General features: G+C 33.9%; 1 protein-coding gene and 1 non-coding gene across 3 annotated transcripts in view; both read right to left on the bottom strand.

Moving 5' to 3' along the window:
- LOC110671452 (sugar transporter ERD6-like 5) overlaps positions 1 to 13958 on the bottom strand; it is a 32385-nt gene extending 18427 nt beyond the window's left edge. Inside the window, exons 1-12 of one of the 2 annotated variants that reach the window (XM_058146807.1) lie at positions 13663 to 13958; positions 12660 to 12722; positions 12327 to 12416; positions 12169 to 12228; positions 12007 to 12072; positions 11413 to 11478; positions 11242 to 11317; positions 11082 to 11146; positions 10844 to 10936; positions 10662 to 10742; positions 10492 to 10576; positions 10359 to 10402 (exon numbers count right to left, since the gene is read on the bottom strand). In XM_058146807.1, the coding sequence (XP_058002790.1) occupies positions 10359 to 10402; positions 10492 to 10576; positions 10662 to 10742; positions 10844 to 10936; positions 11082 to 11146; positions 11242 to 11317; positions 11413 to 11478; positions 12007 to 12072; positions 12169 to 12228; positions 12327 to 12416; positions 12660 to 12722; positions 13663 to 13851 (978 nt within the window). In that variant the 5' untranslated portion in view covers positions 13852 to 13958. The remainder of the gene's footprint in view (positions 1 to 10358; positions 10403 to 10491; positions 10577 to 10661; positions 10743 to 10843; positions 10937 to 11081; positions 11147 to 11241; positions 11318 to 11412; positions 11479 to 12006; positions 12073 to 12168; positions 12229 to 12326; positions 12417 to 12659; positions 12723 to 13662) is intronic. The other variant, XM_058146808.1, reaches the window with a different exon arrangement.
- A 13262-nt stretch (positions 13959 to 27220) lies between these two features.
- On the bottom strand, positions 27221 to 27327 carry LOC131180455 (small nucleolar RNA R71). The gene has a single exon (XR_009149227.1). It is a non-coding gene; the product is annotated as a small nucleolar RNA R71 (small nucleolar RNA).
- Between the last annotated feature and the right edge of the window lie 409 nt (positions 27328 to 27736).

Here is a 27736-nt window from a genome sequence, read left to right as displayed (position 1 = left end):
AAAATCTGTTCTTGCCACTGCAGTTCGTTCTTTGGGCTGATAATCCGGTCATTTTCTCAATAAGAGGCTAGTCTAGGTACTAAGTTAACCCCTTTGTCTCTATAGGGCACATGTGACTGATGATTCAGAGGTGCAATAATTGAGAACAGTACTTAATGGATCCCCTACCTTGTTGTCTACAGTAAGTAAGAGTCAACAGAGTCTCCGTAAAGATTGCTGGTATTGGGTTGACCTTCTGCTTTTCTACTACCCAGAACATCTCCGTGACTACAGGTTATGATTCCCGAAGGCCCAAGGAATAAGATCAGGCCATAGATCCCCAAAGCTAGTGCCAATGAAGCTCGCTCCCATTGTTCATCTTGGATGTACAGGTCCAACTACTTCTTGAGGTAGGTCCAATACCACCCGTGTGTGTTCCCTTTGATAGTTTCTCTTGCCTTCGCTTCCTCTGGGGGAATTCCCAATATATGCGCGAACCGTTTCCAGGTCTGCCTATGCTCGAGGTGTAGGTAGATCCGATTTTGTGCAACATAAGGAATTTCCAAAAGCGCTTGATATTCTTCCATAGTGGGAGTCGTATCGATGTTATTGAAGGAGAACACCCCATACTTGGGGTTCCAAACTGACAGCATGGCCTTTAGCGCTGGAATTTGAACTTTGACTCATATCAAGGTCGCGATCCTTCTGTATTTTTCCTCAAACCTTGCCTTGACGTGATCGGGAAGCGACCTCCAACTACTAGATAAACCCTCGAGATCGGTCATTTTGACATCGACTTTGCTTAGGTCTAATGGAGGTAACAGGCTAGTATCTGCCCTGGTGACATCACTTTACGGGGGCACTGAACCACGGTTTAGCATTTTGTTCTTGTCTAGGAACCTCTTCCACCGACTGACTTGAGGATGTCATGTTAGAAATGATGCTTATTCTTTTACAGACCTTAATTCTGTGATGCCTGTGTAGAAAACTTGTTAACAGGATAAATTCAGGTAATTTTGAATTATATTGTTGGCAGGGTGACACCCACACATTTGTCAAAGTAGGAAAATGTGTAGATCCTCCTAACAGTATGATCCAAGATTACCCTCAAAAATAAAAACATGAGAAAACACAAATAGAATAGGGTGAGAGCAAGTATGTCCCTTTTATCCTATAATAAGGAAAATCCTAGTACCGGGTAGGTGCTACCTAATTGGATAGTTCTATCTTATGAGATAGTTTGCTACGGCTTCCAGCTATTGTGATGGTTTAGCTCAAGGTCTAATTTTCTAAAAGCCACAAGTTCTCAAATTGCCCCTACTGTAAACAGTAGAGCCCCATTCTATCACCATGATACTAACAGGAGAGTTCCACAAGTATCACAGTAAATAGAACGAGTTTCAATCTGAGCAGAAGCCTTTACGGATACTAACAGGGTAAAACCCACAGGTACCGCTACATGACTCCCTCCTACTTTCCTAAAAGGGTAAGAAAGCCCGGGTATAGGGCTGAAGTGTGTGAGGACATTGTGTGAATGTTCAGTGTGTGAAGGGACACCTTTACCTCTTCTTAGTACAGGAGAGTTTTTTTCCTTTTTTTTTTTTAGACGAAGAGTGCTGTATGAAATAAGACAATCAAGATAAGCAAAACGGTTAGCAAGAATAACAATAATCAATAGATTGAGATTTTCGAATTTTGTAAATTAAGCCCTCCTAACTACGGTTTTAGTTTATATGAGCATAAAATTAAATATGCTTTTGGACCTCTAAACCGGGGTTAAGGTGAATACTTCTCCAGTGGAGTCGCCAAGCTGTCGCAAGGTATTTTGCGATCTCCTAGACGAACACTGACCAAAGTGGGAAGAGTGAGGAGTCGCCACTTTAATTTTGAGGGAAATTACAGAAAACCTTTTATGAAAATAAATTAAAAGAAACCACTTCGAAAACAGAGATTCTAGATTCGGGGTCCATGTACGGGCGAGGAAGGTGTTAGGCACCCCGACTCGTCCCTCAATGAGGGTAAACAGATTTAATCTTATGCTTTTTCATGAATTAAAAGGGTATTTAGGAGATTGGGATGATGATGTTAATCCTTTGTGCAAAATAAAGGAATGTTTGATATTTCACTTATTTTGGGTTGCCCAGAAACACAAGTTCGTGAGATGGCCCTTTAGTGAATAGGTGTTCGGATAAAGTTGCCTCGTGTATTGGAGTTTTGTTTATTTTGAACTTTGCTAAGAGAGCTTGGGACGGAACTTCTCCTGATCTCTAGACATGTTTATTAGGAATTTTGAGTGGGAGATTTCGGATAAGAACTCTCCTCCGATTTCTCCATTTTAGTTTAGGTGAGAATCAGGCAAGAACTTTCCCCCGATCTCTAAAGGTGTATGATTTAAAATTTGATGAAGGATCTCAGATAAGAACTCTCCTCCGATCTCCGTGTTTTGCTTGAATGAGGATCGGGTAAGAACTCTCCCCCGACCTCATAGAATATTTGGTTTAAAGTTTTTAATGAAGGATCTCGGATAAGAACTCTCCTCCGATCTCTTTAAGTATTTAATTCAGAGTTTAGCGTGAGGAATCTCGGATAAGAACTCTCCTCCGATCTCCAAATTTATTAAAATTTGATTGAGAATCGAATAAGAACTCTCCTCCGATCTCTTTAAGTATTCAATTTAGGTTTTTAATGAAGGATCTCGGATAAAAACTCTCCTTCGATCTCCTGTGTTTTTGTTTGAATGAGGATCGGGTAAGAACTCTCCCCCGACCTCTTAAAATATTTATTACGATCATATATCGTAAGAACCTTAGATTAAGGGTTCTGGAGCCTGAAGACGCCAGGAACCCGAGCGATGGCTTCTCTTAACCCATTGATGCCTTATAACTAGGGAGGGGGTACCAGACTGAGTTTTTGCCGATCTACTTTGTGATCGCCTTATCGATACTCTTTTGCAGGCAATGTCCGATCTCTTTCTTTTACTAGTCTGGGATCCTATCTTACCTCGATCCCCACTATGCCAGGTTATCTCCTGAGCTTGTTTAGTAGTTTGACTTCATAACTTTTTCCTCCGATTTATTATCCGAACTTTTATTATTTGTATTTGTTTAAAGAAACTCTCGTGTTAAGATACAGCTACTAACATTTTATTAAACTACCTACACGTTACCCGTAACTAGGACACCTATATTTGAAGGTAATAAAGGTTAAGAACAAATAAATAACATGAATTGATGAATAAAAAGGTAAACTCAAGAGAATAACTATCTACGTGGGGCTCTTTAGCATAACTGAACATAATGAAAATTACAAGCAGGAAAACAAAGAAAATAAAAAGCGAGCATTTGGTAATGCAATGGTCTAGACACTTACCTGTGGGGGATTGAGTCTATTGAACTAACTGTGGAGCCACGAATATTGTAGAGCTGCGAGCTAATAGTCTGGGGACTAATGCTTGCTTTGAAATAACAAATACTAAGTTAGAATGCAATTGAGCTGAAGTGACAGTAACCGGGTTGGAATGAGATTAAGCTCGGAGAATAAAATGTCGATATTAAGATGATGGAGACGAAACTGAAACTGAGAAATGGTATCGCAGAGTAGTGAACAAACTAAAAATGAAGAGTTTCAGTGTCCAACACTCCTTCAATGGAAATACTTTAGAAAACTGGTTTCTAAAGTTTCTCTATTTTTGAAAGCTTAAAATAGCAAAGTAGCAAGACTGAATCAAGTTTCAGAGCCTTTCCACTATAATCACCACCCTTTTCGTCCGTCCCTCAATAGTATTGCATGCAGGTATTTATAGGGAACGGGTACTTCTAATGAAGGGTCAGGATCTCTTCTGGGAAGATGGAAGGTTTGGATTTAGAAGGACATAATCCGATGTCTAAGAATTAAAGGGAATCAAAATGGACGGTTGAGATTCTATTCAGAATATTTGTCCTTTCTCTTTTCTAATCCAATGGTTCAGGGTCTTCCTGTCAAGATGGATCCGAAGGCCGGGAACAAAAGGTGCCGGTCCTGTCGTTTCCCTTTTGATCCAAGGGCTCCGGGTTTGTCCTTACGAGTAAGATCAACGGTAGAGATTCAGAAGCACAGGACTGTCATAACTGTCCTGGCGTCTATCAGCATTGTGGGCGATTCTACAAATGAAGCGTGCGGTGAAGATTTGATCTTGCCTGCAACGCTTTAACTACCTCTGCTCTGATTATGAAGAGGGTTATCGAAAATTGTCTCATCCTCTCCTTGCTTTCTGATCTCCCATTCCTTCCGATCTCTCTATTATGACCCTTTTCCGATCTCTCATACTGGGCCCATCTCCCGATCTCTCCCATTCCAGAATCAGTCAAAGCATTTAATCCTTCGGTTACCAATGCATCCGCTTCGATTTCCGCTAGTAATAAATGCTCAGACCCCTTATACATATGCCTCAGCGGGGAATTTCTCCCACATTCCATTCCTCCTCTTTCCATTTCTTTCTTCTTCTATTCTAGTTTCTCCGGTAACATTCTGGCCATGGTGACTGCTTTTGATCTTTTTCCGACTATTCTCTTTGCTCTCCGACTGAAAATTTACGACCTCGGTGATCAGAAAATCATGATAACCACAAATGATGATAGTGAGAGAACCGGACTAATTTACCGATCAAGATCGAAAACATCGATCGCACCAATCTCGGGTCAATCTACCAATATAATCGGTGAACCGATTTCGGATGAGAAAACTGCTAATTTCCCTCTTAACATTGGTGACTGCCTTTTGAAGTTCATTTGGCTCCTCACTATATCGGGCGTCCTGACTGCAGCTCGATTCTGGTCGATGACATCGACGATGACTCCTCATCATCAAGAGAGTCATAGTCACTCCCTCTGAGCTGCACATCTATCCGGTGCCTATGGCTGGCCTTCTGATCAAACACATATTTTGATTCAGCCACGAGACTAGGCTTTGACATAGGTCCCTGCTAGGTAGGATGTAATGTCGATCTCTAGAGATCGCCCAAATGATGTAATCTAACCTTTAAAGGTTCTTAATGATGTAATTCGATCTCTTGAGATCGCCCAAATGATGTAATCTGACCTTTAAAGGTTCTTAATGATGTAATCCGATCTCTTGAGATCGCCCAAATAATGTAATCTGACCTTTTGGAAATGAAATGAAATTTTATTTGACAGTTATCATTTATTTATTGCATTGGTTATTTTCTGATCTCTAATGTGCATATCCGATTTGGTTCCTAACTGAATCACCCTTAGCCGATCTGTAACTCTGAACATCTGCCTTAATCCGACGATCTTGGCCAGGCGATCTCTTCTTATTTTATTTATTTTGTTTCTGGAATCTTCCAGCAACGCGTCAGAAAAGCGGGCAAATTACACCTACCGATGCACCACTTGGGGCTCTGTGAGCATTGAATGCTCACACGGGTATAAATAGGGGGAGGTTCCCTCAGTTGCTCCCTTATGCCATTTTCAGCATTCTGCTCACAATTTCAACTCACTCTCATTTCTTCGAGTTTTTCCGGCACCGATCACACTCCGGTAAGGACTTTAGTCCTTCTCTTACTTAAGCTTTTTATTTCTTTGAAAATGAGTGACGCCGAGGGTCAGAGAGCGGCGAGCCCCCCTTCCATCCATGTCTCGTGGTCATCAGATGAAGTCGAGGTGATTAGGTCGGGTGGGCGACCTGAGCCTCCTACGACCTCTGCTTTAGCCCATGGTCAAGCGGCACAATCAAGACGAACACATTCCTCTAGAAGAGAAAATCTTCCCATGGATGAGCTGCCGTCAATCCTCCAAGAAATCGATCTGTAGTCGATTAGTCAAGAGTACAACCTTCGGACCAACTCCTTCGAGCTTATCAAATGCCATGGCAATCTCAAAGCCGATCACTTTTTTGAAGAAAATGATGCGATCATGGTGTACGAAGAGCAATTAAAAACCGGGCTTCGGTTTCCCCTTGATGACTTCTTTAAGGACGTCTTGAAATTTCACCAAGTCTCGGTAGCCCAAGTGCATCCGAACTTGTGGTGGATCCTGGTGCTTTCAGAGGCTTGTGCCGGGCCAAGAAGCTCGATCCTACAGCGAAGGTGTTTGCCGAGCTGCATAGGCTTACTCATTGAAAGGACGACGAGTACTGGTTCTTTCAAGCAAAATCACACTGTGGGCTTTTTACCGATCTCCCCTCCTCACTAAAGAATTGGAAAAATCGCTTCTTCATGTTGAGGAGCAAAATTCCGAACGGTTTCGAGGGTTTCCCCCGCAGCTGGCAATATCTGGTCCCTCAGATTTCAAAGAGGATCGCCCTGAGTAGGGACGAGAGTGCCATGGTAATGGAACTTAAGGATCTGGCCGCTACCTAGAAGTTCTCTTACTTATATGCGGTGATGGCCGAGCTAAGACATTGGATGATGCGGCTGATCTCCGATGAAGGATGCGAGCTCCAGCTCTCTGACCTCGGCCCTGGTACCTTCCCCATCTCTGATCTCTGAACCTTAGCGAACTCATTGACTTTCTCTTTGTGCAGGTATGGCGAGCGGCGAGGCTTCCAAGGAGAGCCGTAAGCGGAAAAGGGAGATCTCTAGAAAAGTGCGGGAAATGAAGATCACCGCAGTATTACAGACGCCGAGGAGAGATTCAGAAGAAGTTCCGGGAGATTCATCCCGACCTTCGGGACAGCCAGTCCCTGAAGTAGAAGTAGCTCCTTCTCCCCCTCGGCAAGAAGGGCCACCGCCTCCACCGGTTCCTGCAAGTGCGGAAGGGGGACCTTCCCAACCTACTACGAGGACCTTTTCCTGCAGCGCCTAGGTCCTCATTCACTCCTTGGAGAAGAACCGATTAGTTCGGGAGAATCCAGGCTTGGCCAAAGTCTTGGGCGCTACCATATGCCTTCAGGAGGATCGGAATAGGTTGACCCCGGGTAGCATTGACGATCTCCTGGCCCAGACAATGAGTTTGAGTGTAGAGAGCTTGGTGAACCAACATATAATCAGGAAGAAGGCTCATCTTCTGAAGCAGGAAATTCTAAAAGCGATTAAGGACGCATCCTCTGCCCAAGCTTAACTTTCATCCGCCCAAGATTATATTGCCGAACTCGAAGGTCGGATGAAGTCCTACGAGGATAAATTGGCCGAACAAGCTCATGAACTCAGAGAGGCTCGAGCGCTCCAAACTGCTGACGTCGCCTGCCTCACTGAAGAACTCAGAGTAAAAGAAGAAGAGCTTGTGATGAGGGAAGCTGGTGCTTATGTGAACGCCCAAAGTGACCTTTTGGCTGAGCTCAGAAGGCGTTATCCTGAGGAAGACTTCTCTTGGATGGTGGACCTGGCTCCTTGAGATGAAGAGGAGAGCGAGGAGGAATCAGAGAGAGAGAGGGAGAATGAGCGAAATGTACCGAGAGATCAGGCTGGGGGAGATCCTCCAGCTGAATGACTTGTAAATATTTACCTTGGAATGAAATGAAGTCTTTTTGCTCTATTTCTTGTTAAGATCGGAGAATGTCCAAATTGTATGAGTACTTAATTGTTTGAACATATTAGAACATTTAACTTAAAACGATTATTAATCTAAGTATAAGAGATCGGAGAAACATTGTAAGCATAAGATCGCCCTAAGACGGAACCAAACACCGGGTAGAACTTTAGATAATGAGAATTGGAAACTTGATTTAACTTCCTAAGCTCGGAAACACCATTAAGTTGGACTGTAACCTTAACCTTATTAAACAATTTTCCACAATATTTATAAAGGGAAGATCGAAAATAAGACTGGATGGCACGGAGACCTGACATTAATTTGATTTCCTTTGACGAGAGATCGGAGACGAGACCGAATGGCATGGAGGCCTGGTATTGGTTTGAGAGATCAGGAATGAGGTTGAACGTCATGGAGACTTGACATTGGTTCGATCTCTCTGGTGAGAGATCGGTAATGAATCGAATGACATGGAGACTTGGTGTTGGTTCGACCTTCTTTGGCGAGAGATCGAAAATGAGATTGGATGGCATGGAGACTTGATATTAATGTGATCTCCTTTGTTAGGAGATCAGAAATGTGATTGAATGGCGTGGGGACCTGATATTAGTGTGATCTTCTTTGTTGAGAGATAGAAAAACATTTAACTAGATGCGGGATCGGTTTATTTCCTAATCAGGTTACTTATAACCGAGGAATGTCAATTGAGGGTCGATTTTCAAAGTTCATTGACTTTGGTGATTGGCCAAAATATGGTGTTGATAGTATAGACAGCACACTCGAATGCATAAGTCCAATAATGTAAGGGAATAGAGGCATGAGTAAGTAAAGCATGACTTATTTCAACGATATGTCTGTGCTTTCTTTCTGCACAGCCATTTTGTTCAGGGGTATGAGGACAAGAGATGTGTTGGCTAATTCCATGTTCATGCAAATAATTGGTAAGTGCTTAGTACTCTCTGCCCTAATCGGCCTGAAAACATTTGATGGGAAGAGCAAAATATTTTTCAACCAAGTGTTTAAATTGGATAAAAATATTCAAAACATCAGACTTTCTCCGCATAAAATAGATCCAGGTATATTTACTATGGTGATCAAAAAAGATAACATAGTAACGAAATCCATCCACAGATGCAATAGGTGATGGGCCCTAAATGTCAGAACAAATCAATTCAAGTGGTTTATTAATAACAGAAACTGAATTGACAAATGGCAACTTATGAATTTTACTGACATTATAAGCATGACACAGAACAACGAAGGACTTATTCTTAACAAAAGAAAGACTCTGACTGGACAAAACACGATGGACAACACAATCATTATCATGACCGAGACGTGCATGCCATGTGCTAAGTTCCACAATGTGTGTTTCAGGCTTGATAGGAGTCAAAGAAAGCGGCATGGTGTAAAGGCCCCCATTACTCTGGCCTGTGTATAAGACCTGCCTTGTGGGGATATCCTTGATGACAAACAGATTAGGGAAAAACTCAATTGAGACATTATTATGTGAAGTAAAAGAGTGAACAGAAAGTAAATTGCGAGTAATAGTAGGCGAACAAAGAATATTATGAAGAGTAAAAGAACGATTATTAAGAGAAAATCGTGATGTACTAGTGTGGGTAATAGGGAGGGGATTACCATTTCCAACAAGAATTTCGTCAGAGCCTTGATAAGGAGGGAGATTGGAAACATTCCCCGTTTCATTAGTGAGATGATGGTTAACGCCAGAGTCAACTGTCCATTGAGCCATGGAAGGATTGTTAGATGATGAGGCTAGGTATGTGGTTGGCTTAGTTTGTCCAGTGTTGCTATTATGATGGAGCTTTGGCGAAGGACACTGCTTTGCAATGTGGCCATGACCACGACAATTGTGACAAATAATATTAGGTGACACTTGTGCAGTAGAGGAAGAGTTGGTACCATAAGGTGGCTTATTGCTTCGACCACGAACTTGAGACCTGCCACCATGTTGATGTGGTGTCTTTGTGGCCACATGTGCTGATGGTGGAATTGAAGAGGATACAGCTAGTGCCTCCATTTTTAGTTGACTTTCTTCACTCAATAACAAAGCATAAAGATCATCATATTCCATTGGAACATTCCGAGCCTCAATGGCCCAAACAAAGGGACGATACTCACTGCCTAACCCTTCAAGAATGTCATTGACTAGAGTGTCATCAGACACAGGTGCTTGAAGAGCTGCAAGCTGATCGGCGAGTGTCCTGGCTCGCCGCATGTAGCTATTAATCGAATCAGTGCCTCGAGATAAATGCTTGAGCTATTTCCGAAGTTGAAGAATTTGAGTTCTAGAACCAACGGAATATATTGACGCAAGTTTCGTCTAGGCTGCCTTTGCAGTCGTACTGCCAACAATCTATGGTAGAATAGTATCAAAAACAGAGGAGAACAACCAACTCAGGACCATCTGGTCTTGCCGAAACCAGAGATCATACTCAGGATTAGGCTTATTATCTTCAAGAAATTGGGATGGCGGAGTGGCAGTGTCAGAGATATAATGAGACAAATTGTACCCATGCAGTAATGACACCAACTGTGCTTTCCAAAGGACATAGTTTGAGGAATTTAATTTCGCAAAGATGAATTGAGCAATATTCGGTGGTGTAGAAAGAGAGAAGATAACAGTATTGGTGCTAGAAACTAAAGATTGGGAAGAAGAAAAGTCTGCCATGGTCAGATGGCTCTGATACCATGTAAAGTATAGATCAACCTTATCATTTACTGTTTTTAAATGATAATACATATACATGGACTGTGGAGGTGGCAGACCTATACCCAACCTCATCTAGTTGTTACACAGATAGAGTTTGTTACAAAGATAAATACATGAGGATAAATACATGAAGATAAATATATGATTATTTACACGAGATATACTCTATCACATACCGATATAATAGCTAACGCTGTACTTCCAAGAATTGTAGAAAAATCTGTAACATACCAAAAAAAAGTCACCATTTTAAAAAAATGTCCTAGTCATATGAATACCAGTAAAATTAATTAGTACTGATTCTCATACCAGCTTCTGCAAATATGGTACTGCTATAATATACCACGCCACTGTTCCCTCCAAATTGTTGCAGTAACATTAGCCCTACTCCAACCTAAGCCCAGTTCAAACAATGCAATGAAAATTCTAAATTAGTCATGAAACTGAAAGGAATTCGAAGAAATCACTTAAAGACTCACAATGATCGAATAACAATATCTCCTCTGGAACAAGTCAAGAGCATTGCCTTCTGAATTGTGTTGAAAGCTTTCGATAATATCCTATAAACAATGAAGTACATAATCATCTTCCAAAAAGATTCTTTCCATAAATCCTGTACATTCTTTCACTTTTCTGTGAGGTATGAAGGTTGAAATATTACTCTTATATCCATTGCTTCTACAGATACATCTGCATTTTTTCCCCAAAGATGTTGCAAAGAAGCTTCAAATTCTTTTTCTCTGCCACGTTTCGCCTGTAAAAATTTCAAATTTTCAACATTAAATATAAGAAGTGAATCAAACAATAACTAAGCTCTAATCTCATGAATTCTTTTTCATCATTATCCTTATTACACAATCACAAAAAAGAAAAATACCCTTGTTTTCAGTTGAACTCACCAGCCATCTAGGAGACTCAGGAATAAAAAATAAACCCAGAAGTTGCAACAGGCATGGAATAGAACCTAAATAATAATACAATAATTAATAGTAATAAAATTATATATACTTGAATCAATTAGCAAAGTAACTGATTAAAAGGTAAAAAAAATAAAATTACCAAGTAGAGCCAAGGTGCGCCAAGAAATTATATTTCCAATACAGTATGAGAATGCAAAGCCACAACTAGTTAACATCTGCGCAGTTACAATTTTTTTTTTTTTTTAAATTGAAGTTCATGATAATATTAAAAAGAAAATTTTTTCAATCTCAATTGGTTGTGTAGTTTCACCTGATGGGCTGACGTAAATCGTCCTCTGAGGTTCTTAGGTGTAATTTCTGCCACGTATACAGGTACCTGTCACTGTTAAAATTATTACCTCTGCCACATCAAGTCATATTAGATCCACAGTCTGATGCTAAGATACAATTTTAAGTTGCCGACAATTCAACAAAGACATGAAATAACCCAAAAATCATACATTTTGTAATAATTTGGAAGTTCAAGTTTCAAATCCTTTGAAACCAAATAATCAAACTGAAAATTTTAATTGGAAAATTAAATAAATTAGTAAGAGAAAAATGATATTACTTTATTATAGCATTCACACTAAACAAATGACCCAGTATTAGAGTAGTTTAATTGATTTTTATTTTACTAAATCAACAGAATTTTATTACTAGAAAAATAAAGAAAGGTACTACCTTTTATTATATAATTCATTAATTATTGTTAGATCCATGAAAATTTTTCAAAATATTTTAAATAAAATTATAATTTTTAAATTCATTTTCTCGTAATAGATGAGACTGGGTGTTCAAACTCTGGAGATTTCCTCCATTTTAATAATTTTTAAAGCATCAAAGGAATAAAAAAGGGCATTACCACGTAAGTAAGAAGCCCTGCTCCAAGTCCAATCAACAGTCTTCCAATATCCAGCCACCATGCATCCTTTTGAAAAAAAAGAAAAAAAATCACTCTATTTCACTGATTTAGTTAGTACTTGAATGTAGAATAGCAATTGCATGGGGAGGGAGGAAAATAAACCTTGGCAAATGCTATTGCAAGGCACCCTGGAGTGCAGAATAATTCTGCTAATAACATTGTCTGCTTCAAATGAACACCAAATTAATTAACTGATTCAAGACTGCATGCAGATTTTAATTAAACTTAATTAAAAGGGTACTTGAAAAAGATTTAATTACTCGTCTCCGACCGACAACATCAGCTATCTTCCCACTTATAATTGCACCTATCATTCCTCCAATTGTCAGTATGGACCCAAAAACTGAGTACTGCACAGTTCACAGAAATAATGTTCATTCAATAGATAGGAGTACTTTTTTTATTTACTTATGTTTTAGTTGAGAGATTGGAGAGTACTTAAATTCGAGTTTCTCAATTGAACAATATGCCTATCGCCATTAAATTAAGTTTGACTAAATCGAAAGTATTTTCTTGTTTTCATATTTGTTCTTTGTTTAGAACTTAATAATAATAATAATCATCATCATCGTCGGAAATGGTCAGTTACTAACTGCTGCCAAAGAGAGGCCTAAGTCTTGCATGATTCCAGATTCTGCCGGCGACGAATAACCCACCTGGGAAAGCAATTATATCACAGTAAGTTAAACAATAATTTCCCGTTATCTAAAATATTCCGGCTACCAATAACCCACAAGCAATTCCGATCAAAACTAAGAATTCAAACAATTAAGTAATATACATATTACTTAATTTATTTAAAATAATTGGTGATGCATCATGGTCCTTCTATTCCAACCACCCCAACTCAAAGAAGTATATATTATTATAATAATTTATACCCAGTTAACTATTGTTCAAATTTCAGTTTCTTTCGTATTTGTGTTTGATGGAGAAGTTCAAGATAATAAAAAAAAATTAAAATATAATAATACTTTCATTTCTTTTATTCCTTCTGTTGAAGAATCTAATAAGTAAGGCTAATACCTTTTATTTCTTTTTAATTTTTTATTTGTGAATGCCCAATAAGCCCAATCTTAAAAGTACTTCTATTCTTGAAACTCCACTTTATGTCTCTATTAATAATTATTTCATTTGACATTGCAGATTAAATATATCCATAAAAATGGGTGATGTAGAACTCACCTCCAATGCCCAACTTTCAAATTTCAACAAGTTCTCATTTATACTTCTCAAAAAAAATTTATTTAATATATAACACAATTATATTTAAGGCCCTTGATAATGGGGTTGGATTGTACGAGATTCCTTCAGTGATTGCTTATCGTACCCCAAGATATTAGAAATACTAAAATTATTATTTTTTAAGGATATGTGATGTAAATATTTAACTTTTAAATATATCAGTAAATATTTGAGATCTTGTCTTCACTTGGAATCTAAGAAAACCAAAATACGAGAGTAAGTTCATATGAGATTTTCCTGATTTTTTGGAACTACATGCTAGACGTCCATGTTTTTGGGTTTTGATTAAAACTCTGTGTTTTCGACTGCATAAATCAACGGGACAAACATAATAAATATAGGAGTACTTACGGAACAGCCATAGCAGAAGGAGCCACAGACAGCGATGAAGGTGCTAAGGAAAAGAACTGAAGCGATGGAGGAATCTCTGGCCGCTCTGTTGAAGTTACTAATCTCATGAATAGTGTTGGGCGTCGGCTGTGCATCAAGAAGCAAAGGCCTCGTCGTCGGCAGCCCTTCTTCTATGCACTCTCTTTCCATATTTTTGTGTTTCTTGGAAGTGGGAAGAAACAGAGAAAGTGGGCGGCCGGGGCTGTGTGTTGATTCTATATCAGTGCACAAACATAATCTGTTTATGCAATAATTATATAGGTAGTAGAGAAGGGACTGTAGTTTGACTTATTCATAGAATTTCATTTTGGAGAAATCATTGAATATACGATCCATGAATTTAATATAATAAATTAAATTTTAAAAAAAAATTAACAAAATAATATATTACTTTTATTTATTTATCTATAATTATATTATTATTATTATTATTTACAAATAAGAGGACAATTGTTAATGGACAAAATATATTTATTATATTTGTAAAATAACTATTTTAAATAGCGTTAACAATAAATTGTTTAAATAAACAAAAAAAAATATAATTCTAATGTTTAAATATTAAAAATTTCAAGGTCACAAAAAATTATGGTTAAACTAAGATTTTTAATAAAAAAATAAGCAAAACTTCTAAATAAAAAACTGATACTTATAAAATTATTTATAAAAAATCTTAATATTAACTATTCAAATAAAAATATAATTCTAATACTTAATATTAGAAATGGGAATTATTATGAATCATTTCATAGGAATTAGGTTTATCAATTCATTCTATACAGTTATCGAAGAATCTGGACAATGGCCTTAATAAGAAAAAGAAAGAAATTATGCAATAAAATTCTAAATAAGAAAAAAAAACACTTTTGTATGAATTAAAAAAATAATAATTAATTAACTAATATAATATAAATACTGTTATAAAATTACTATTTAAATAACCTTAATGCTAACTATATAAAGAAACAAAAAAAATATAGAAATTTCAATCGAAGATATTTAATTATTATCTCATAAAATGTAATTAATCTCAATGTTTTAGTGTTTATTATTCCTTTCAATTATTATTCTGATAATTTTGACCTTTTTTTTTATGCACATGAAACGCTATGAAGCCATAAAAGCTACAAGTAAACCAAACAAGGCCTTAAATGATCTGGTACTAAAAAAATAAATAAATAAATTACAGCCGTTCCTTTTCCCATCCACCTACACCACCCTAACCATCCACCGTGACCACAGCCTCGTCCTCCTCCTTAACCCTCACCTGTGAAGGACAATGACATAAAAAATAATAATAATAATTATATATATATATATATATATATATATATATATATATATATATATAAATTAAAAAATATTGTGTTAAAAGAAGAAAATGACGTATTTGTAGTCTCTCTCAATTTTTCATTAAGATATAAAATTTGATAAAAATCGATTTACTTAAATTCAAAATTAGAATATTAATTATTCATTAATCTAGATTAACTAAATCGAAACCATTTTAAGAAAGATGATAGTCTATCTTTTTTGAATCTTAAACTTAACCAGAACTAATAATTTGGTTTTATTTCATACATTAATTTTTGAAAAAAAGAAAAATTTTTAAAATGTTTATAATAGTTAAATTATTTTAATTTAAAGTAAATTAAAAATATAACTAAAATCAAAATTTTCTTAATCAAGACTTAGAGAATATTTAGTTTAACCTATAAATTAATTAAATTTATTTATAATAAATAAAAAATCATAAATAAAATAATATTTGATTTAGCTTATAAATTAGATAAACTATTTATTACTTAAAATAAGTAGAAGTCATGAGAAAGATGTCTCTGGCTTCTGATCATCTATGCATTTTAATTTTTTTTTAGATAAAATTTGATAATTTATTGATAAAAATAATAAGATGAGTATAATATAATGTTCTTATATGAGAAAAATTATAAAATAGATAATTAAAATATTTTATTCAAAGATGATTTGAATATAATAAAATAACCTTTCAAGTAATACAAAGTCTATTTTGATTTTGGACGATCAAATAAATATTCTGTAATACTTTCTTTTAGAAACTTATTATCTCTATAGCTCACAGCAGGTAATCAATCACTAAAAGTCAATAGAAGAATAGGTACACTACTAGACTCTTTTGATAAAAAATCTTTACCTATACTTGAATTTTCAACTAAAAAAAAATTAACAATCCAAGTTAACATTCTAATTATTCTTTGATTAAGTAAAATATTATATTAATATTATCCTAATATTTTTTAAAAATATTAACATTATCTCCATTTTAATAAAGTAAAATATTATATTAATATTATCCTAATATTTTTTAAAAATATTAACATTATCTCCATTTTAATAAACTCTCAGCTACTTAAAAATTTAAAAAATATAATTTTTTTATCACTTTGAGATATTAACTTACATTTAACTATATATTAACTAAACACTTAAACTCTTAAACTATTTAAAAGTAACTTTCAAGTAATTTTACTAAACACTCAACTATTTATTATTAGATTAACTTATAAATTAAAAATTAAAAAATTTATAAATATTTAAAGAGTTAAAACTACTATATTGTAAAAATATCAAAATCGCAACTGATAAATAATAAATTACATATTTATCAGTTACAGTTTCCATCATCTTTAAAATATGCCATTTTTTTCAGTTTATTTTATTTTATATTTTATTCATATTATATTACCCTTTTAAAATTTATTATTTATAAAATTTTTGTCTTTAAATTATATTTTATATGATTAAATTATTTATAATTATAAGAAATAAAAAAATATTAAAATATTATAATTAATAATTAGACTAGTTATAATATTTATTATTATATATATATAACTATATTTTTAATGAAAATTATTTTTTAATTCGTATATTATTATATAATAAATTAATATTACAATTGATTGATAAGAATTACTCAATGTTCTAGAACCGCCAATTCCAAGAGAACAGGAGCGTAGGCAGCTGGACTACGAAAAACGAGTTCCTCATGGCACGGCTCTTTCGAAGAAAACAAAGAAGTCACGGTTCTTGACGTGAAGGCTTAGATGAGGATTAAAGCAGTGATCTTGCTGTCCACCGAAAAAAGAAAATTGAAACGACGGAGTTTTCGTGCAAGCATGTTACAAAAGAATTCAGCACATGCATAATTTTAGCTATTAAATTTTTTTAAAAAATTATTATTTAATTTATATATATGAATAAAATTAATTATTTTATTTTTATATTTTAAAAAATATAATATTTAAAATATAAAAATTATACATGTTTGGCGGGTGCTTTCGATTCTATGTTCTTTTCCTATCACTCCAGCACTTCACCATCCATCTTTTATTTTTAGTCCTTTGGAGTAAGTGCTATTTGTTTCAATCAGTTTGCTCGTGGCATTCTTTTGCTTTTCTTTATTATTATTAATTTTTTTTTTTTATAAGAGTAGCTCTGATAATTTTTATTAGCTAAAGAATAATTTAGCCTATAAAATTTAATAAAACTTATAATTTAATTTTTATATTTTAAGAATTAAGAAATTTAGTTTATAAAATTTAGTAAAACTTAAAACTTAATTTTTGCCATTAAAATTTCATTAACTTATCTTTAATTTTATTTAAAATAATAAAAATATTTTATTTTTATTTTTATTTTTAATTTAAAAGCAATTTATTCCGGATATTTTATTTTATTAATAATTTAATTCATGTATTTTTAAAATATGAGTCCCATTAAGTTAAAAATTTTTAATTTAAATTATTAAAATATAAATTAATTATTTTAAGATCCTTAAAAATTTTGATTAATTAAAAAATCATCTATATATCTTACAAATTGATCTTTATATATATATATATATATATATATATATATATATATATATATATATATATATATATATAATTCTAATTTTAGTAACTAACTTATAAGTTTAACAAAATCTTAAGAGCTAAATTGTTAATAAAATAAATTCTTAAGGACTAAATTATTTTCAGATAAAAAATAAAGTTAAGTGCATTTTAGTTATTTTTACTACAATTAACGATAACTTAACTAAAATTCTAATAGTAAAGGTTAAATTATAGATTTTGTAAAATTTCATGAATTGAATTGCTTGATTTTAAAAATATATAAATTAAATTATTGGTATTATCAAACTTTAGAGACTAAGTTATAATTTATTATTATTATTTTCTTTTGTTCGAACTGATCCTCAAATATAAGTAACTACACCAATAACAGCCTAAAAAAATTGTTAAAAGAGGACATAATTAATATTGCCCCACATTATTTGATATTTCAGTTCTCTGACTTTTGTCGTTGTGGTACTGTTAGATCAATTTGCTCTATGCATCGATGTGATGGACAAAGTAACAAGGAGTCTATAATATATATATATATATATATATATATATAAATTTCACTTCATTCTTGTTATAGTTTACCTCTCCATATTAGGTACCAGTAAAAGGAAACTTGAAAAGGGAGTAAAATCTTCTCTAATTATATCATTAGGCCTACCTTATAGTTTTCTTTGTTGCTTGAAAATCACTTGATCTTGACAAGCCAGACCTCTTGTTGTTTCTAAGGAAACATCATGTTTTAGCACTTTAATTATGTAGAACAACACACCCTTCTTAAGTCTATGCATGGATCAATATCGAAATAAGAGTAGCTTTAATATTATACAAAGAAAATGTATTGAACTTAACTCAAACTTAAAAATTAATTCAAGAAGGAAAATTGTCAAAATCTTTATATTTAATATTCTTATTTTATACTCGATGTGGTACAACAGTTCCATATTCATCCTATTACTATCGTTTTTTTTTAATAATATAAAAGGGAAGAGTTTGTTTAGTTTCCAAAATGTATGCAAGTTCATTTAAAAAAAAAAAAGAATGGTTAGTCGTATGACTACTATTAGAATTTTTAATTTCATTTGAATTGTCATTAATGATTGAATACTTGCCTGGTAATACGAGATTACAAGGATTTAAACCCTGACAACATTATCCCCTCTAATATTTTCTAAAGCGCCAAAAATATAAAAAAGAATATGGATAGAATTAGATAAGTTTTATCACTTGCTAGTTAAATTATTAGATACTCTCAGTGCATGTGCAACTCACTCATGGAGTTATAAGTCCCACATTCTTAAATTGATTTTTTGAGAGTGATGGGAGTATTATTTTTTAATACACTGAGTGCACTCAATAATTTACCTACAACAATATTATGTTCTCATTCCATAAAATAAGCAAATGATACCCTTATTTCTTCTGGCAGAACCCCATGGTCTCTGGCACCAACTTCCAAATGAATAACATAGTTGACGCCCAAGTCCCTCAGAAAATGAAAAATGTTCCTGCAATAGTTTATCCATAACATGAAGTCATAAATCTTTAGTATCCACACATGTTTAATGGTGTGCGCGAGTGCATGTGCATCCCTGCTGCAAGTAAACTAAAACTTAAAGAAAAAAAAAAAGATTGCAAATATTATAATCCAAGATGGTATTCTTTTCGAAAGGCAATATTGTGTTTTTCTATTAGCTTTTCAAACCAATATCCCAACAAATGCCATTATAGGAGTGAGCTCCTGCAAAATGTGTAGCTCATGCTCATTCAAAGAGAAGGAAAAACTTTAATTAGATGACTAGCTAACTGAAATTGGAAAATGATACTATCAAACAAAAGGAAGATTTATTGCTTGGAGAATGATAGTCCTACAAGAAAGCAACAAAGGAACATTCCTATGGTGGAGACCTGCTGATGCGGAGCAGATTATGATTTAAATTTATTTAATTTTATTTCAATATGAATATTTATTGGTTATCCAATTTTAATTAGGATTAGTTATTTTCCTATTCTATCTAGATTTCCTATTATTTATAACTAAAATATTTCCTATTGTATTTATATTTATCTAAAACTCCTAGATAATAGTTATCTTATCCTAATTGGTTTAGGACTATCAACCCTATAAATACCCTTCATTTTATTTCCAATACTGGTGGTGGCAATCAACCTCGTGATGGAGATCAGGGGTTACCAAATGTTTGGAGAGTAATCGAAGAGCAGCAAAACTCCATGACAAAAATTATGCAACAATTACAAGAGATCCAAGAGCAATTGAGCACTAAGATGAATGTTCGTGAAAATATGAATCAAGAACCTATTCAAGCCAGTGGAGCTAACCTCAGTAGAGCTAAATTTGATCCTGATCTTGTCAACCCAAGAAGAAGAGCTATGATGGATGATGATACAAGCGATGATGAGGAGATGGACTAGGGGTATGGAGCACGCTAAAGACAAAGAAGAACTGGCTGAAATTTCCAACAAAACTATAGGAGGGAAGATGAGTTCAAATTGAAGATGGATATTCCTACCTTTAGTGGAGATCTTGACATTGAAGGTTTTCTTGATTGGCTAATTGAGGTGGACCATTTCTTCAAGTATGCTGAAATTTTGGAGGAATGAAAGGTAAAATTAGTAGCTTATAGATTAAAGGGAGGAGCTTCTGTATGGTGGGATCGATTGAAAGAGACAAGGAGGCGAGAAGGTTGCAATCCAATCACTTCATGGAGGAGAATGCAACAATTATTAAGGGGTAGATTTTTACCTCCAAATTATGAACAATATTTATTTGAAGCTTACCAAAAATATTTGCAGGGAAATAGGAGTATCAATAAATATACCGCTAAATTCTTGAGGTTGGCAGCAAGAAATCATTTGTTCAAAAGTGATAATCAACAAGCAGCGTGATATTTGAGGGGATTAAAACCTTCAATTCGTGATAAAATTGGAATTCATATGGTTATGAGCGTGCAAGAGGCAAGAAACTTAGCCTTGAAAGCTGAGATCACATTACAAGAGAAAACTCACCAAATTTATTATCCCTCATATGGTAAAGATGACCACCAAGCTAGAACTAAAAAGGAGGAAATCTCACAAGATGTTTCTTTGGTTGGTAATGTGGAGATAGCTAAGAATCCTACAAGTGTCAATAACAAAGCCAGCAGTTCTAACCCTCCAAAGACTAATAATCCCTATGCTAAGCCCGTTCCAGTCAAATGCGACAGGTGTAATGAGATGGGAAACAGGTCTAATGAATGCCCAAAGAGAAAAACCATTAACATCATTGAAAAACATGATGATTATGATGGTGAAATCTATTCTGGACCTGATGGAGAGGATGGAGAGGAAGATTATGAACAAGATGAATCGACCTGCTTAATGAGGAGGTTAATGTTCATACAAAAGATTGAAGATAAATCATTAAAAGATTTTGTAGAACAAAGGGATCATCTTGAATTTGAATTTGACACTTTTATAATGCCTTTTACTATGGTAGATGATGAAGAGTTTGAAAAGAGTGTCATGGGGAAAGAAGAACATCAAGCCAAGGAGATTTTAGTGAAGGTTGAAATTTTTTCTAACAATTTTCCTAGTATTTTTTTTTATTTTATTTGTCTAGGTGAGTCTAAATATGCCAAGAAAAATTCAAAATTGCTCAAATCAATTTTCTTCAAGCCAATCTTTTTTATACCATTCAAGAAGAATATTTTGTGTGATCTTCCAATGGAGATTTTAATTCATTAACATTTTAAAATTCGAGGCCAAATTTATCTTAAGTGGAGGAGAATGGTGTGGAAGATGATCGTTCCATTATTATTCTATCCCAAAAAAATTAAAATTCAAGGTCGAATTTTCTCCAAAGTGGGGGTGAATGATGCAGAGCAGATTATAATTTAAATTTATTTAATTTTATTTTAATAGGAATATCTATTAGTTATCCAATTTCAATAAGATTAGTTATTTTCCTATTTTATCTAGACTTCCTATTATTTATGTTTATCTAAAAGATTTCCTATTGTATTTATATTTATCTAAAACTCTTAGATAATATTTATCTTATCCTAATTGGTTTAGGACTATCAACCTATAAATACCCTTCATTTTATTCAAATTTTGTAACTTTAATTATTTCTTTAATTTTTAACAAAACTTATTTGCTTTACTTTTATCTCTTTCTTCTTTAAGTTTTGGATTAAATCTTTATTGTTCTTTGGATATTTGTTCTTGTGACAATCTCTATACGCTACACGCTGTATCACCTGCAAATTCTTGATTGTTCTAAGATGATTTGGTCATGTTTAATGAGAATCAAAATATTAATCATCAGCTAAGGCTAGTGTAACTAGTATGGTTGTTGACATTTTTTTTTTGATAAATCAAAATTTTATTTATTAATAATAATCAATCCATGAAAAACTTAACAAATCAAGCCATTCTAAAATTCATATCAGATAAACCCAAGAACCCAACCTAGGCAGTTTTTGGACAGATGAACCAAAAGAAGTCTATTTTTATGTTATCCAAGTTTCTTGTTTACAGACAAAATTGTCTAAATACCTAAAATGATTAGATTTCATTAAGAATTGACTTGAAAATGAACAATAGCAGGAGAATAGCTTTATTGATGTTGATCCATGATCATGGGTTTATGACAAAATCAAGCAAAAGTCAACTGGATAAGAAGAAAGGCATGTTATTTTTATGTAGCTTGAATTTTGGGTATGTCTTTATAGACCTGAAGTATGATCAGACCTGAAAACTTCCTACTGTGACCTGATTAGAATAAAAAGTGAGGTGTTGCCCTAGTATGGATTAGCATAAATATAGTAATATTTTATCATTTGTAGTAGATTTATGAGATTTTCACCTTTTTTCTCTTGTCTTGTGATGTACTCATTCATATAGTTATTTTAGGGTAGTTTTATATCCATTTTGCCTTTTTAATTTAGTAGTTTTATGCTTTTAATATTTATTTTAGTTAATTTGTTAATTTTAGTTGCTTTGCATTTGATTTTTAGAATTTTAGTATTTTTAACAGGTTTCAATATGATTTGAAAGCAAAAAGGTACATATAGAAATAATTCATGATGATTTGAAAGCTTTAAGTTGTGAGAGAGTTGAAGAAAATATGCTCATTGAAGCTCATTAGCCAAAATTTACAAACTCTGTGACATGCCCCATGTTGCAGGGCATGCACAGCTAAGAATCATTGAGTCAAAAATCCGCACGGGACATGCTGTTTGTAGTAGCATTTAGCACTGAGTAGTGTAACCTCAATTTTTACAAATTCAACTTGATGAGATTTGCAGAGCTTCAGCATGCCTAGTGCAACTGGTTAGTGTAGAATATAAAGCTCTTCATCTAAATCTGCACAGGGCATGCTAAAAGATACTGAATTTAGCACTAGACATACTGAAATGTGCTGACAGCATTGCTAACTTGGAAAAATTTTCACACCTCACATCTTTTATATCTTTTGTGTTTATCTCTTTTTAGCCTACTTTAGGGCAAAATTTTTGGTACATATATAAGCATATTTTTCTCATTTTTGCTACAAGATGAAAGAGGAAAGAGGGAGAAATACAATAAGAAGAAAAATAGAAGGAGTTGATGCCATTTTCTCTACCAAAAATTCCAACAGCTGCAAGGGACGCCTGTAGCTGTAGATTTTAGAGATTTTGAGTTCTCCTTACTTGGGTTTTTCTATCTTTGGTTTATTTTCATGTTTTCTTTACTTATTTCATCATTTCATCTTGTAAATACAATCATGAGTGAGTAGATACCTGAGATTTCCGAATTTGGCATAATGATTTAAGTTTTATTTGTGGATTTGGACTGGGTTTTATCTAGATTTTAATTTATATGAATTTTGATTCATATCTTGTGCATTTTCTTGTCTTGCCCTTTGTTGGTACCTAATGGGTATTGCCTTAATTTTTGATTGAAATACCAAGAGGTGAAAATCATTGATAGATAATAAAGATATTGAACTTAATTACCTAGTGTTAGAGATAAACCAGTGGTTAAGAGGGTTATTGATTTATTAAAGTTCTTAATGGGTTTTGAATAAATAAAAAATGGTACGAGAGTGGGGTTTGATTTATCTTAAAATACTTTTTATTTTGCTTGCAAAAGAGGTTAAAGTATTTTAGAATCAACTACCTTCAAATCTTATATTTTCCTTTAAAATTGGATTTGCCCAACCAAATCTCAATAAATTTACTTCATGAATCCCGATTCTGGAATCATTTTTATCATCAATTAATTTTAGTTTTTGCATAATAAAGTTTCATTTAGTTTAAAGATTTATTTACTTTACCCATTACTTATTTCTTTTAATTTCTCTGTTATTGTTGCATTTACTTCGTTTAAATTTTAATATATATCATTATTAGCCCAAATAATGTAATAATTATAGTTTGGTACTCAAACTTAAATATCTATGGGATAATAACTTTTCTTTATAACTGGGTACGATCCATGTACTTGCGGGTGATTCATATCTTCTCCCTTGGACAAAGACTTTAGGGTCGAACGTAAATTCTATGTTATTCTTTTACTTTTTTTCATATATTATGTGATTGTGCAATTGTGTGTTTTAAATTTGGGTGTTTGCTATAACAAGGCAGCATACAAAGAGCCAAATAAGATTAAAGTATCATGCTTCCTAACTCTATTATCATAACATTTTCTCTCTCTCATTAAATGGAAGTAGAAAACAGATAAAATCAAATGAAAGGGAATGCTTATTACCTTACCTGGACGATTGATAACAGTGTGTAGAGGATGCACCACCCTTTGAATTGAATGAAGCTCTCGCCCGAAATCGCGGAGGCGGCAGGAAAGCTTTCAATGAAGAAGAAGGGGAAAAATATGAACTTGCAAGGGAAAATTTTCTATGGATTTGGCTACCCACTTGGTGGTGGATATTAGAGAAAGAGAAGTGGTGATGGTGATAATGAGGTTAGAATTTGATCAGGCGGTGTACTTACCAAACAAAAATTCCTATCCATTGGGAGTTTGTTTTTGGATCTGATTAAGAAATAAAATTGATTAAATTTACAAATCAACTCTAAATTAGCAAGATTACAATTTTGATTTAACTTATCAAACAAAAATCCAATAGACTAAAAAAATCATTTCATTACATTGGATTTTATTACACCAAACATGTACTAAAATTGGTAGAATCTAGAGAACATGAAACACAATCAGACAAGATTTGGTGTCCCATGTAGTGTTTCCATCCGCAGGCACATACTTTTGGCACAATATAATACCAAAAAATTCTACTACAATGCACTAGGAGTACATAAATTAATTGCTCTCTCACTCACTCATTCGCGATATCCATCACTGTTGCCGTAATATGTGCAAATGATGCTATTCAATAATAATTGAAGCTTGAATTTCTTCAATGATGCATGCATTTTATATCATTATTTAGGTATAATTTTTACACATAATTTACCCTTATTCATAGTTATTATTATAGATATTAACATATATTTAGTCAATTTTATAATTTTTACATTTCTTAGTTTAGTTTTTGGAATTTATTTGTTTTGTAGGTTAAATTTGAAGAAATTTGGTGTATTTTGATCAGAGTAGCCATTTGGACGAAATTAGAGTTGAATTGCAAAAATTTTTGAATTTGAGTTAAAAATGGCCGAGAGCTTCACAACCTGTAGCACAACCAATTTAACTTATGTCGCAGGTTGTGTCGATCGTCAGATATTTAGGCCGAAGGTTACACAACCTCGACACAAGCGATTCAGCTTATGTCGTTTTTACTGGAAATGGCTGACGTGGCATTTTCGTTACTCTGATTTTATACCTCACTTTCTCTGGAATCTTCCACCTTTTTACCCATTCTAGGGCAGACCCCTAACCCATATAAAGCCTCCTTTATCTATTTCTTTCCATAAGGAGGAGAGGAGGCATTTTTGGTAAGAAAGAAGGAGAGAAAGAGAGGACCACGTGAAGCATTTTTGCAGCAGCAGCAGGGGCTCTTTCTGCACTTTCCAGCAGCAGCTTCAGCAGCATTCTTCTGGGTTTTTCTATTCCTTAACCTAGATTTCCATTATTTCTTCATTTATACATTTCGGTTTGTCTTGAAACTATGATTTGTGAGTAGTTGTTTGAGATTCTAGAGATGGGTTTGTAAATATTGCTTTGTATTGTGGTTTTGAACTGATTTTGTCATTTAAATGAGGTTTGTTACATTTTGATTTATTGCTTGTGAGCTTGTTGCCTTGCTTGATGAATGGGCCCTCATTAAGTTAAGCTTTAATCCTTAATAGATGGACTGAAAAGTGAATATTTGGGATAGATAATCTTGCAATTAACTTAGTTTTCTTGGTGTTAGAGATAAGCTAAGAGGATTAAGGGGACTTTCTAAAATCAATTAGAGCTTTAATTGGGTTTTTGTTAGGTTTGAAATACCGTGAAAACAGGGTTTGATTTAATGAAAACTGACTTTGAAATGCTTGAAAAAGGTTTCAAAAATTCAAGAATTGATTTCCCTCAAAATTGCAATTCTCATGTGTTTGGCTAAATTAGGGATGAACCACATGCAAACAATATTGAAAATCCAATCTCTAGAATCACTTTAATTTTTATTGAATTTAGATTCAATTCCTCTAAATTTCATAAATAGCAAATTTCAATTTAAATTTTGGTAATCTAGTTTAATTAATTTTAGTTAATTGTTTGATTTAGCTTAAATTCCTCAAATACCAATTTTAATTTTTAGATTTCATTTTTTATACCTTTAAATTTTGTCATTCTAATTAGCTTATACTTTTATTTCCAATTTAAGCACAATTCCCTGTGGGATCGATATCATTTTTTTTAAAACTATACTACTGTGACCCGTGCACTTGCGGACACACTATCAAGTTTTTGGCGCCGTTGCTGGGGAATTGTTTATTTTTAAGTTGGATTTTAATTGTTTTAAGCTGATTAGAATTTTTATCTTCTTTTATTTTCACTACAACTCCTTGTGTTTTTCAGGTACTTTTCTTGTTTATGAGACGATCGAAAAGCACAAGCGACATTGAATTGTTGTTCAACCCTGAAATTGAAAATTCTGTCGAGCCAACAAAAAGGAATACAAGAGAAGAAAGGAAGCAGAAAAAGAAGAACAACAAAGATTTGAGCAAGAGGTGACAATTGAAAATATGGAGAATCAAAATAGAGCTATTGGTGGAAACAATGGAGGAAATGAGCAAAATAGGCAAAATGAAGTGGTTAATCAAAATGATCCTCAGAGAAGATCCATGTTAGATTATGCTTTTCCTAGATGTGCAGATGTGAGAGATAATAGACCTATTATTGGAGCTAATCAATTTGAGTTAAAGACTGGTCTTATTCAAATGGTTCAGAATTCACAATTTGGAGGTAGTCCACTTGAAAATCCTCATTCTCATTTGAAGAAATTTTTGATGATATGTGGTACACAAAGGCAGCCTGGAGTTTCAGATGAGGTGATTCGGCTCACCTTATTTCTATTCTCTCTTCAGGATTCAGCATTGGAGTGGTATGACTCACTTCCACAAGCTACTATAACTACTTGGGAGCAGCTATCTCAAGCCTTTCTATCTCAGTTTTTCCCACTTGGGAAGACTACTCATTTGAGGAATTTGATGGTAGCTTTTAAGCCAAGAGATGATGAAACTTTGTATGAATCTTGGATGAGATTTAAGGAGCTTGAAAGGCAATGTCCTCATCATGAAATACTGAAATGGATGATTGTTTAGAATTTCTACACCAGAGTTACTCCAGCCATAAAAAACACAATTGATTCACAAGCAGGAGGAGATTTCATGAGAATCACAAGTGAAGAATGCTATAATTTATTAGAGAAGATTGCTCATAATACCCATTTGTGGGGAAATCCTAGAGCACTTGAGCCAAAGAAGGCTGGGATTTATGAACTTGACTCAGTTAGCTACATGAATGCAAGATTTGATCAGTTGACTCAGCTTCTTAGTGATTTTTGCATAAAGGCAACAACCTCAACTCCTACAACTATGCAACAAGTTGCCTACACAGATGGAACTCAAAGTTGTGGAGTTGATTACTCTTCTTATGGTGATGATTATTTGCAAGAACAAGCTGCTTATTCAGGAGGTTATCAACAGAAA

This window comes from Hevea brasiliensis, chromosome 5 (genome assembly GCF_030052815.1).
Source record: "Hevea brasiliensis isolate MT/VB/25A 57/8 chromosome 5, ASM3005281v1, whole genome shotgun sequence".
Lineage (NCBI taxonomy): Eukaryota > Viridiplantae > Streptophyta > Magnoliopsida > Malpighiales > Euphorbiaceae > Hevea > Hevea brasiliensis.
Note: the sequence above shows the minus strand (reverse complement) of the source record. Positions and strands in the feature narration are given on the sequence as shown.